The sequence below is a fragment of the Trichoplusia ni genome, chromosome 15 (assembly GCF_003590095.1).
Source record: "Trichoplusia ni isolate ovarian cell line Hi5 chromosome 15, tn1, whole genome shotgun sequence".
In the NCBI taxonomy this organism is placed as follows: Eukaryota; Metazoa; Arthropoda; class Insecta; order Lepidoptera; family Noctuidae; genus Trichoplusia; species Trichoplusia ni.
In genome coordinates this window covers 6,981,450-6,993,762 of record NC_039492.1, presented here as the reverse complement: position 1 = coordinate 6,993,762, position 12,313 = coordinate 6,981,450, and the positions used below count along the sequence as shown (strand labels likewise).

Sequence of the window (12,313 nt, the reverse complement as noted above, 5' to 3'; positions counted from 1 at the left end):
CGAGCGACTAGCGACTGCATGAAGCAGCGACTTTTCGAGTCGCGGGTAATTTAAAATGGCGTCTCGTTATCATATGTGTCGCTGGAAACGAGCGATGAGCGACTATGAGGCTACGCCTTAATGATTCGCCGAGACGATCTATCCCCCAAATTCGCTTTTTATAATGTCGAAGAATGGATGAAATTTGATTAAATTTGTCACTTTTCGCATTCTCAATCTCATTCATTCAACGGCTATTGTACATATTATAGCAGAATCGAGTGAAGATAAGTCGGCGAATCATAGACGCGGGAAACTCAAAATGGGGTCATGTGACCAGATTTGTCGCTGCAAACGAGCGCGAGCGGCTCCATAAAGCCGCACCTTTAAGCGTATCGCAAATGTCCTATTATAGGTCTTTGGGTATACCGTCATAGGTGTTTGGTCATAGTGTTTAGGTACATCCTACTACTATTATAAAGGCGAAAGTTTGTAAGTATGGATGTATGGATGTTTGTTACTCTTTCACGTAAAAACTACTGAATGGATTTGAATGAAACTTTACCACAATATAGCTAATACATCAGAATAACACATAGGCTACAATTTTTGAGGTTTCTAATGTGAGGTCGTAAAAAAACTCATTTTTTGTGCTTACATTGCAAACGCTGACTGAATCCTACAAGATAGATAGAAGGCAGGTATAAATTATAACATATCTTCTAACCACACGGACAAAGTCGCGGGCAACAGCTAGTAAAAGTATAAAAATTCAAATTGGTTACATGAAACCTGTCGAATGTCAAAGTTTAGATTTACTCAAATGGATTAGAAACAATGGCAGAACGATTTTTTTCAAAAAGTGGTTAATATTGTAGTTTACTTTCCCTTTCTGACAATTCTCAAGACCCTTGTGAGAAAGAGACACACTACTAGATTTTGTTGCTGCCTTCTTTTGCAAACATACCCTAACAGAGTCCTTAATATTGTACCTAGCTTTAAGCGTCTTTAATATCTATTGTAACATTATGAATTGCAAATAATTATATGAATATCATCAATGGCTTGATAGCCAAGAGCCTCGACTAACACCTTATGAGGCTCTCATTGGGCGTCTGGGTCAAGGTTTTGATTCAGAGGGCGGTACTTCTGGACACGGCACGCATCGTGAGGAGGTTCCTCTCTCTGGAGCCCTGACCACCGGCAGCTTGGGCCCTGTACCCGTTTCCGGTTGGACACTATTTTTTATATTTTTAAATGTATGTTGTTTTTTTTTTATATATATATTTAAAAATGTAATTTATATGTATTTAAATTGAATAAAGAAAATATGAATATGAAATAAAGTAAAACCAAAGACATTGCTAGTAGAGTATAAGTTACTAATAAGTTTGAACGGTCACTCCTTTATTCCATAGTCTTGGGTATCTCCGTATATTTTGTTCGTCGTTCGTCAAAGAAAAAGAATCAATTCCATTGTGACCGCGAGTTGACATATTCAGACTGTCAATCAGTTATGTTACCCAGTCTAGTACGTTTGTCAGAAAGTCTAGTCTTATTTATAATGTGAATTAATTCAGTGTTGTTTTTAGGAATAAAGTAATAACGCATTATAAAATAAAGATGAAAGATACTAAAGAAAGAACTATGTCCGGCAGTAGCGGAATGCTTAGCAATGATTATATGGACGCTTTTAGCTCTATAAACGAGAGACCGGTGGATGATATATCATTAGAATTTTTTTATAAACCTCATACTATAACACTGCTGGCAGTATCAATTGCATCCGTTATTTACACAGCGTTTGTAAGGTACTGTATACATTTATCCTTTATGCCTTATTTAATTAAGTTATGATATGATGTAACTAGACTTCTGGGGTTAGGATATGGTTACGACTATGACCCTAACATTGATCAAGACTCATGTATGATTTTATGACTTGTTGCTTACTACCATAGATTTTACGATTCCTAACCATAATCATTCTTATGACACTTGGGAGAATCACTTGAGAAACACAATAAAATTATTCTTATGATGTCAGTAACTTGATAAGGTATAAGTTCAATTCGTAACTATTAGAAAGAATTAATTATTTGTATTTTATCATTCAATTAACTTGTTTATAAATATTTAATTGGTAACTGTTTATGATGACCATTCACAGCTATGGTGCGCAAACTTCATAATCAATTAATTAATTGCAGAGATGAATCCAGAATCCAAGAAAACATTTGGTCAGGAATTTGTTGTGTGGTGTTCTTTTTTCTCATAATATCAGTACTAACATTCCCCAATGGACCATTCACACGACCACATCCAGCAGTCTGGAGGATTGTCTTTGGAGCATCAGTACTGTACCTGCTTGCGCTGTTGTTTTTATTGTTCCAAAGTTATTCTACAGTTTATGAGATAATGTATTGGATTGACCCCAACCTTCGTAACTTCCACATTGATATGGATAAGGTAATACACTCAAGTAGAATATATTTAATTACTACCACTGTAATTTATAAGCTTGACAAAACAAAAATCATATGAAAAAAGGAAATTAAAATAACCAACAATACCTAAAAATTAAAACAGTCGAAATATACTTTTAATTTGTTTTCCTGGTGAGTTACTAAAAATATGTTTTCAACAAGTAGTATCAAAAATGAAGGCCAAATAACATAAATAAACTTATAAACAATATATTCAGGTTACTTTTTCAATGTTAGCGTTTGCTGTATTATGTACTGAAAGATAACCTTTGTATCATAGTATGTGAGTGCCAAATATTGTAATAGCCGTTTTTGAATTAGCATTTGCTAATACTATGATCTCTAAAAATAGACAATATTTGTGAAAATTTAAATTCTTGATTTAGACAAACATAACAAGAGTTAATTTAAATTAAATACCTTTACTTCACTTACCTATGTAAAAAGTTAGTGATTCATCCGTTGCCATGCAATAGTTTTTAAGTAGAATAAAATAATGATGAAATTGCATAATATTTGTATGTTTTTCAAAAGAATATTTGTGTGGTATATCATTGTTGCCTCTATTTAAAACATGTTAATTAGTATCCATGTATACTATATACATGGATATAAATTATTTGGTTAAATGGGAATGTAGGAGCATGTTTCAATATTGGCTTTTTTTCAGGAGTATGCTGTTAATTGTTCAGATATAAGCTTGTCTAAAGTCTGGTCTCATGTAGATGTGTTTGCCTGGGGCCACTTCTTGGGTTGGATGTTCAAAGCTATACTATTTAGGCATGCAGGTCTTCTGTGGGCTATATCGATAATGTGGGAAATAACTGAAATAGCTTTTGCACACTTACTTCCTAACTTCTTAGAATGTTGGTGGGATTCAGTTATACTAGATGTCTTAGTATGCAATGGTCTAGGAATATGGTGTGGGCTTAAGATTTGTAAAGCCCTGGAAATGAGAGAATACAAGTGGGTCAGCATAAGGTAAAGGACTTTTTGCTATTGTAACCATAACTTATTAGGTATTTAACTAAGTAATTTTAATTCAGGTGAAATAAGTTAATTTAAGTAGTTGCTTTTATAAGCCCTGTTTCTATAAGTATGTATAGATTTTGCTTTAATTTGTTAATACAATTATGTATGTTAATATAGTCAACATTATAAATTTCAAGTCACACTTATCCTATGTTTTTAATGTTTATAGGGATATTTCATCCACTACGGGAAAAATAAAGCGGGCGATCTTGCAGTTCACTCCCGTGCAGTGGACACCAGTCCGGTGGTTAGATCCTACGAGCACATACATGCGATTCTGTGCTCTAAGTCAATTGGTGGTTTTTTGGCAAATATCTGAACTTAACACTTTTTTCTTGAAACACATTTTTGAAATGCCACCTTCACATCCTCTAGTGATCGCGCGCCTATGTCTCATAGGAGTCATTGTCGCTCCGTCCGTAAGGTAATGCATTCATCTTATTTGCATTGTTCTTTTTACAGTATGTAAAGTGCACAATGGTCGTCGTATTGAAGCAAACATAAAGTTGAGATAAGGGAATAGGCGTGAATCAATATTACATTACTGTGAAATAAAACAGAAATAAGGCAGTAAAACTTGGAATTTAACTATTCATCATTTCTTTCTTTCAGACAATACTATACTTACGTTACGGATCCAAATTGTAAGCGAGTTGGTACCCAGTGTTGGGTATATGGAGCTATTATGGTTACAGAATCGATGTTATGTATAAAAAATGGAAAAGAACTCTTTGGTCAAGCACAAGTGTGTAATGTGATTGTGTGGCTAGTCATTCAAATTATGGTTTCCATTGGCTGTGTAAATGGGGTTGTGCTCTATCATAGATATTTTGAGGTAAGCATTATCTATAACTCTAAATAAAAACCTTAATTAATATTAAAAGTGTTGGCCATTGGCGTTACCTATCTGCAAAACTCTTTTTTTTTCAGCCAAATAGTGAATTGAATGCTGAAAGTCCTAAGAAAGACGACTAGGGAAGTCTGTAAGTATAGCGAATTTTATCTCTTATCATTTCATTGATTTAAAAACTTCCTCAAAATAGGATGTTAGATTAGGATTACAAAAATACAGTATTAAAAATATATATATATTTATGGCTTTATTTTGTGTTTCAGAACTGATGACTTCAAGAAGATTTCATTAGTTAATTCTGTGATGTAGTCTATCAAAGATACCTGGTGTTGTGCGCTAATTAAATGTTTTAAAACCTATACATATCTGTTGAAAATTGCTTGCGCTCTGACCTGAGTGGCTTTGACCAATATTTATTTAAAAAATATCCTATAATGCTGTTTTAATCAGTTTTATACAAGAAGCATTTAGGGACAAAGGTGGGATTATTTGTGTCACAACTTGGGATATTCTTCGAATTTCTATTAAATCTCACTTATCATTATTTGAAAATCTTGCTCATATTGTAGTCTGAAAGATAACCAACTAGGTACCCATCCCACTACCCCCATAAATTTTGTGATTGCACTTTCTGATCATCAGAATTATTTATGTACTCACCATTAAATCCTGAAATGATGCTCAATTTTAAGCTGAAGATAATAAAAAAACCAAACAGTGCTGTTAAGATGATGAAAAATTAATAACTAAATTCTGTGTTAATCACGCCTTACATGCCTGTAATGGCTTCCCTTAATACTTCAGACAAATCTGCCTGGTCCAAGTGTGCATTAATCAGCCTTTCAGGTTCTGAGACAACTACGATGTCAAAATATGATTAGGTTTATTGAAAAATCTATTTGAAGCAGTGAAGCCAATTCAAGTACCTTCTCCTGCTGAGGCTGTCTTTTTAACTTCTAGTTGTAGAAAATTGTATTTAAGTCAAGCTTGCGTAGTTGTGCCTATTTAACAGGTAGGCAAATTGATACCTACAGTTTGTTGTTGGATACAAATCGAATAGCGCATTCACCATGGAGTTGTTAACAATAAGCATATTACCCAAACTTGCTAAATATAGGAAATTAGGTTATGTGTGATCTTATTCTATAATAATTTGCTTTAGTGGTCCTATCTAGATAAATATACTTAGAGCTGGCTAATTCAGGTACTAGGCCTACTTTATTAATAAACTGTTTATAACTTATCAAATATCAGTCATTTCTGTTAAACAAAAAAAAACTTGGTCCACTTTATACATACATGTTTACAGACAAGCAAACGATTGATAATTAAAACAAATTTATTTTAATGATTGGGACATATTTAAAGTATCTTGTACATACTTGAACTGATTTTGATGGTACTTGATGTGTCGGTTATAAATGTCAGGCTTTATATTAATAATTATGATTATTAAGATGTTACAGAAGAAAGTAATATATATATATATATTTTCCATCGAATTCTTGGTTTCATATTCTTTTACTAGCGTATAATGTCCAATGAATTCTATGACAAATTTGACGGGTATGGAATTAGACAATCATAAACTGTTATTTAATTAAGGCGTATGTTGAGTAAATGGATATAAAAAGTGTTTTTAGTTAGTAAAATGTCATTGAAACGTGCTATAGTTAAGAAAGAAACCAAATGTACCTATTTTTAAATACTTAATAAGAAAACGTTGGTAAACATGTTATATTATTTGTTTTGTTAGCGCTGTCCAAGGATTCATCAATCCTGCATTAGTTATATGAACCTAACGATATTGGTAACCATTTCTAGATATTGACAATGATTCATTTTTATGCAACGCGTATTCAGACTGCTAATTTATGCCGCTAGATATGTATCTAATATAAATAACTTAATGTTAACAATGATGAATCGAAAATCGATCGCCGCTTGAACTGGTAGCATTTAGCCCGTCACTCTGTTATTATGACGTATGTATTTGTGCTGCCACATACTGACTCAATTCTAGAGGGCTGTACTGTAAAAGGTATAAAATAAATCTAATTGAACCAATATCGTTAGAGGATAGATTTAAATTATAGAGATAATAGACATCGTTATTTTCTTTTAATATTATTATTTGTTAAATAATCCTTTTCGAATAAGTCGATTGGATTCGATGGGGCCAATGTTGCTACAGTCCATCGAACACCAATGGTACACACTTAGATGTATGCGAACTGTTAAATACTACATGCAAATTGAAGATAGGGTCATGTGCTTACGAATGCTTCCTGACGAGGCAACACCAGTTATATTTATGTGTCGATCTTTGCTATAAAAATAAAATATCACTAGCAAAAGACCGACGAAGTATGAGATACAGTCGACCGCAAATGTACTGACGGTAAACTTAGATCATATATTTTATTTGAAGGTAAAGAAAAAATTGTTATTTTTATTTAACAGTGACTCTTTGCGGTCACCGTTTCTATGTTAAAATGATGATAGCACGGACGAAAGAAAATTGTAATGAATACTTTGCTCAGTAATAAATACAAATTGTATAAATGGATGAGTGTCTTTCATTTTCATTCAAAAAAGACCTTTGGCAAACACTACTTACTTTTTTTGCTAGACCATGGGTTATGCTATTACTATGCTACTTAATACGAACAATTTTTGAATAGGTTTTTACGAGTGTCGAAATATAATATAATGCTATTTGCCAACTGTTGACCTTTACTAGTAAAGTAGTGCAGAGTACGCAAGGTGCTTAGATACCAAGAACTTAGTAAAATGACTGAAACTTTGATTTATTATAAATTCGCATTTTCGTTTTTTTATCCTTTATTTTGAAATTTGAATAAATTTGCGTTCCAGTAACAGTATAATGTTACACTGATACCAATGCTAACAGAGTTTTCTCCATATAAGTACTAACTTCAAAAATATTAATCTGGTTTACCTAGTAAGGCTGGATCCTCAAAATAATAAATCAAATGAAACCCATACTATAATGCACTCAAGTTGAGACGCCCTTCCTTATATTAATTTACAATATAATGATGATAAATAAATATAAATAAATGTGGACAACATCACATACATTGATCTGAACCCAAAGTAAGTTGCTTGAGCAGTTGTGTTATGGAATTCAGATACAACGAAGGTACCACAAACACCCAGACCCGAGACAATGTAGAAATGTGAATTTTTACATTGACCCGACCGGGGATCGAACCCGGGACCTCAGAGCTAGCGACACCTTGAAACCGGTGTGTACGCCACTCGACCACGGAGATCGTCGTCGATGATGAACCGATAATTCCGACATTTTTTAATTTCAGCGATTTCGTTATTTTTTTTCAAGGTTTTGAAATATTTTACCCAATAATAATAAAGTGATTATTTAGAATATTCATAATATTAGCTATATTTCAATAGTATGTTCATAAAATTACTATAACAAAAGTTATCAAACTTCTATTAACTTACCAGAACAGCAATTACAAGGATAGAAGTTTTTAAAATCAATATTTTTCTTTCTGGGATCAATTAATGAATTATTTTTGAGGTTGGATAGTAACGTCATAACTCTTTCCATATCCTTACGTTTCGATTCAGTTAAGAAATAAGACGCCAGTTCTTTATCGTCAGCGAACCTTGCCAATATTCCAGTAAGTTCTTCCAGCTCAGATTGCAGTTTCCCGCATTCTTGTTGAAATACTTTTAACTGAGCACTTCTTTCCTCATCGCGCCGTTTTAATAAACTTCGTTGTTGTTGGTACAAGGCAACATATTCACAAATGGTTTCAGTTTCATTTTGAAGCTGCAAAATGATGTGTTCCAGTCGATGCTTTTCATCCGATAAATCAGCAACTTCGCCCATTATTTTCAAAAATCGATCCTGAAGTTTTAGCATCGCGTCTTCCTTTTGAAGTCGTAGGCTATTTTTGTCGTCTATTTGTTCCGTTAACGACTTATGATTTGAATTTAGAAGATGTTCTTCTTCTTCATCATCATTCACCGTTTCCGTTTCTCCCTTTGTTGAACTATTATCAACCGTTTCTTGCACAGTTGTACTACTACTTTTACCTAAGTTTATTAACAGCTCGCACTGCTTTTCCATGTCTCTATAACTTGATTGTAATCGAATCATCTCGTCATCTTTGGCTTTTAATTTTATTTGCATTTCCTTCGCCTTTTCTTCTACTTCAGATAATTTAATTGTAAGTTCCCGGTTTAAATACTTTTCTGCCGTAATTTTTTCAGTTAACTCTAATTTGTCTTTACTCTGTAAATCAAGTAAAAAGAAATATTTAGCTACACAATTGCTAGTGAGAATAACAAAATTCTTCCAACCGATGAGTTACGTTTTGGAAAAGGAAAAAATACCTCACATAATAGAAAGTATCAGCAATTCTTTAATGTAGGAATGAACAACTACGATGGCCGTTTAGATGAATAAAAAAATGGAGACGAAAAATGAAAAAAAAAATCATATCTCTCGACCCATTCATACTAAAGCAACAGGAATTGGTAGAACGGTCTGTCATTCCTTTCTTCGATGGAATAAATAAATTCCGGTATATGTACTTCCGTTAAATTATAATGATTATTTTTTTGCTTTTCATAAGCCTGAAATTCCGAAACTTTGGCCAATTTTTTTTAAATTAAGGTTCAAGTCGGCGAATCTTGAATTTTACTCTAATCCTCAGAATTGTAGACTCTTTCGATTAATTCAATAAAAACATGATGACACAAAAAACGGGTTCCTTATACAAACACATCATTTATCAATAATAATAAATAGATTAACAACATAAGATTAATGATTAGATCTGTGTGAAAGGAAACCTATAGAATACATAAGTTAGACAGGCAGACCTAGGTATTCCATTTAATTTTTAGTACTTATAGAGTATGAACATAATCAGGTACTTATAGAAACGTAAGAAATATAACGTATCTTTAAGACAAGACCTGTAGTAACAATTTTAACATAAAATAGATACCATTTTGATGAAGTCATCTTCTAATCCTTGCAAATCTTGCTTTAGTTTTTTATTCTGTTCCGTTGCTCTTTGTGCAGCAACTTTATCACTTGCCATATCAGCATTTAACTTTGATAGGCTGATATTTTCATGATTGCATTCTGTTTCTTTAACTTCGGATAACTCCTTCACTTTAGCAATACTCTCAGAATATTGATTTTGTAGTTCTTCATGCTCACTTTTTAACTTGTTCAACTTTTCCTAAAATAATAAAATATACACCATATGTTTTTAAAGTCAAGGGCCTGTCTGAAATAAAAATGTAACTAAAAGATTGATTGTCATCTAAAATGAAAATATATCTAAATGATAAATAATCATTTATGTATATACCTTTGCCCAGCAGGGGGACAAAGTGGGCAATAATATTTGTGCCGTGTCTAGAGAATATACTGGTATATGTACTGCTAAAAAAAGTTCCTTACCTGAGTAACATTCAGTTCATCTTGTAAATCTTTCAAAATATCAGTATCATGATTCTCTTGGATTTTATACTTATCAAGTTTGTAATTCTGTATTCTGATTTCCATATCACTTATTTGCTCTATAAGGCTGTTTTCTCTGTTAGATAAATTGTCAACCTCTCTAATTAGGTCTTCATTTTTTTTCATAACCGCTTTTAATTGCTCATTTAATTCCGCAACATAATGTTCATAGTGCAAGTTCATTTGATCCCTCTCTTTTTGTAAAGAACTCATTTGCTGTTCCAAATTAGAAATTTTTTGTGTCAAAGCTTCAGTATTCTCTGTATGAGATGCTTTTTTATTTGGTTGACAATCTGGAGAGCCATTTGTTAGTTGTTGAAGTTGCAGAAGTATAACATCATATTGGTTTTGAAGATTGTATAATTGACTGTGTAGTGAATTGGTTTCCGCTTCTTTAGCACTGACTAGAGTTTTAGTAAACTCCAGTTGCTCTATTAAATTACTGTTTTCTTCTGATAGTAATGATTTAACAGAACTCAACTCACTTATTTTTGCATCCTTAATTGATATTTCTTGGGCAACAATTAAATGTTTATTATTTATGTCCTTAAGCTCATTTTCTAATTCATGAACTTTCTTGTTGCATGCTTTATATTCATTGATAACTAGAGCATGGTTTAATTCTAGCTGACCCAACTTCGATTGCAAGTCATGGACTTGTAATTCCAAATTCCTTTTATTTGATATCAATATTTCTGTTACATTTATATCTGTTTGAGAAGATGGAACTGGTGGTGATGGATCAGTTTCAATAGGTTTTGTTGTATTCATATCAACCGTTCCAATGGTTTCAAAAACTTCACTATTTTTATTATCTGGGTGAATAAAACATTCTTCATCACCTTTTGGCACTGACTGCACATTGCAGTTTGCTGCATTTTCAGTGGCTACTGAATTATCAATATCATCTTTTTGGATGCCAAATGATTTCTTTTCTTGATGATCTTTTAACTGCAACACAGAGTACTTATAGTAGTACCTATTTATAACATAATGGTTATAGTTACAATCGTAATTTCAGAGACCTGCAGTACTGTAGTGTAGCCTAAATATATCTTGCCTATTTAACAGGCCGTTTTCGCGAATGCCGACCACTACCGGGATTACAACGACGAGAGGGACAGATATATCTGTAATTGTTCACTAATGATTATGAATGACGTGTCAACAAGAAAAATTTAACATTTTTATTCTCGTGGTCGGTATAACAAGGGTTTCGCTAAATGATTTCATCAATATAGTTAACAAATTAAAATAACGCATTTCAAAAAGGTTTACTAAATATAAAGTATTTGAACTTGTAACATCAAAAGCGCACGATGTAAATAATTACCTTTTTTCGTGCCAATGCTAGCTTGGCTGCTCTATCCTCCATTTTTTTTTATTGATTGATTTTTCACTATTTACTTACGGCTGCCAAATTAATTGAAGTTAACATATATATGAATACAAATTTGTTATTAATAAGAAATTGGATAATATCAACAAGATCATAAGGTTTCACGTTCCAGTCCCTTTTGAAGTTTTGTTATCAGGTTGTCAGCTGTCAGTAATGTCAGTTATGTGTCAATATAACCACACAGTTAAGGCGTAGCCTCAAATAAGTCGCTCGTCGCTCGTTTGCAGCGACAAATCTGATCGCATGACCCCATTTTTAAATTTCCTGACACTCGAAAAGTCGCTGTTTCATGGAGTCACTCGTTTACAGCGAAAATCTGGTTGACCGACCCCATTTTTAATTTCCCGCGACTCGAAAAAAAGATTATAGAAAAATATCAAAACTGAACACATTATACAGAAAGTGTTAATTACCTGTCATCGGAAAGATATAACAGCTATCGTCCATAAATATCCTCTCATATCCCTCGAAACAAGGATGATTCTCCAAGACATCGAGAATCGTCTCACATATCCCACACGTATGAAAAACAAAGAACAACAAAGACCTTCAACAACCATATGAAAAACAAATCCTTAATATCTATCATCTAATTGTGAACTAGCTATTACGTAGAAAGAAGTGTGTTAAAGTTACATTTTGTAGGTACCTACATTTTAAACTCAATAAAACAGTACATTGATGAAACAAAATTATCGTTTAAACGTATATTGTGTCCATACGAACCTTGTCCGATTCCATTATTTACGGTAATTAATTTAGAGACCGTTTGCAGTACCACTTTTATATAATTTATATCAACTTGTCTAGACCGCTTATTTTTTTCTTTTCTTTTCTCTAGTCTCCATAGTGGATTAATTATCCATGATCAGCGACAAAGCTTAACATTTTGAGCTTTATTACTACATGTGACGTGACCAGATTTGTCGCTGCAAATGAGCGACGAGCGTCTCATGAGGCAACGCCTTTTCACGCGAGGAGTTTGTTTCTATAATAGAGCCTGGATTGTGAAAAACGTCCAAAGGACA

The 12,313-nt window shown here is 32.9% G+C and overlaps 2 protein-coding genes across 2 annotated transcripts; one reads left to right on the top strand and one right to left on the bottom strand.

The window, feature by feature from the left end:
* The first annotated feature begins 1,448 nt into the window (after positions 1-1,448).
* LOC113501253 (phosphatidylserine synthase 1) lies at positions 1,449-6,919 on the top strand. The gene is made up of 7 exons (XM_026882335.1): positions 1,449-1,790; positions 2,190-2,448; positions 3,136-3,446; positions 3,667-3,921; positions 4,110-4,332; positions 4,428-4,480; positions 4,614-6,919. Exons 1-6 carry the CDS (start codon positions 1,603-1,605, stop codon positions 4,470-4,472), a joined length of 1,281 nt encoding a protein of 426 aa, XP_026738136.1. The 5' UTR covers positions 1,449-1,602; the 3' UTR covers positions 4,473-4,480; positions 4,614-6,919.
* Positions 6,920-7,752: 833 nt separating this feature from the next.
* LOC113501252 (golgin subfamily A member 2) lies at positions 7,753-11,432 on the bottom strand. Its single transcript, XM_026882333.1, has 4 exons — positions 11,220-11,432; positions 9,827-10,837; positions 9,363-9,602; positions 7,753-8,641 (listed from the first exon to the last, which is right to left on the bottom strand). The coding sequence occupies exons 1-4, from the start codon at positions 11,259-11,261 to the stop codon at positions 7,823-7,825; spliced, it is 2,112 nt and encodes a 703-aa protein (XP_026738134.1). The 5' UTR covers positions 11,262-11,432; the 3' UTR covers positions 7,753-7,822.
* Between the last annotated feature and the right edge of the window lie 881 nt (positions 11,433-12,313).

Bases quoted from the DNA above. Each gene is read 5' to 3' on its own strand.
- LOC113501253 (XM_026882335.1), top strand. From the start codon at position 1,603: ATGAAAGATACTAAAGAAAGAACTATGTCCGGCAGTAGCGGAATGCTT. The intron at 2,449-3,135 runs GTAATACACTCA...GCTTTTTTTCAG, and splicing joins TCCACATTGATATGGATAAG to GAGTATGCTGTTAATTGTTC. The intron at 3,922-4,109 runs GTAATGCATTCA...TCTTTCTTTCAG, and splicing joins ATTGTCGCTCCGTCCGTAAG to ACAATACTATACTTACGTTA.
- LOC113501252 (XM_026882333.1), bottom strand. From the start codon at position 11,261: ATGGAGGATAGAGCAGCCAAGCTAGCATTGGCACGAAAAAAG. The intron at 10,838-11,219 runs GTAATTATTTAC...TCTGTGTTGCAG, and splicing joins TAGCATTGGCACGAAAAAAG to TTAAAAGATCATCAAGAAAA. The intron at 8,642-9,362 runs GTATCTATTTTA...CTTGATTTACAG, and splicing joins AAGATGACTTCATCAAAATG to AGTAAAGACAAATTAGAGTT.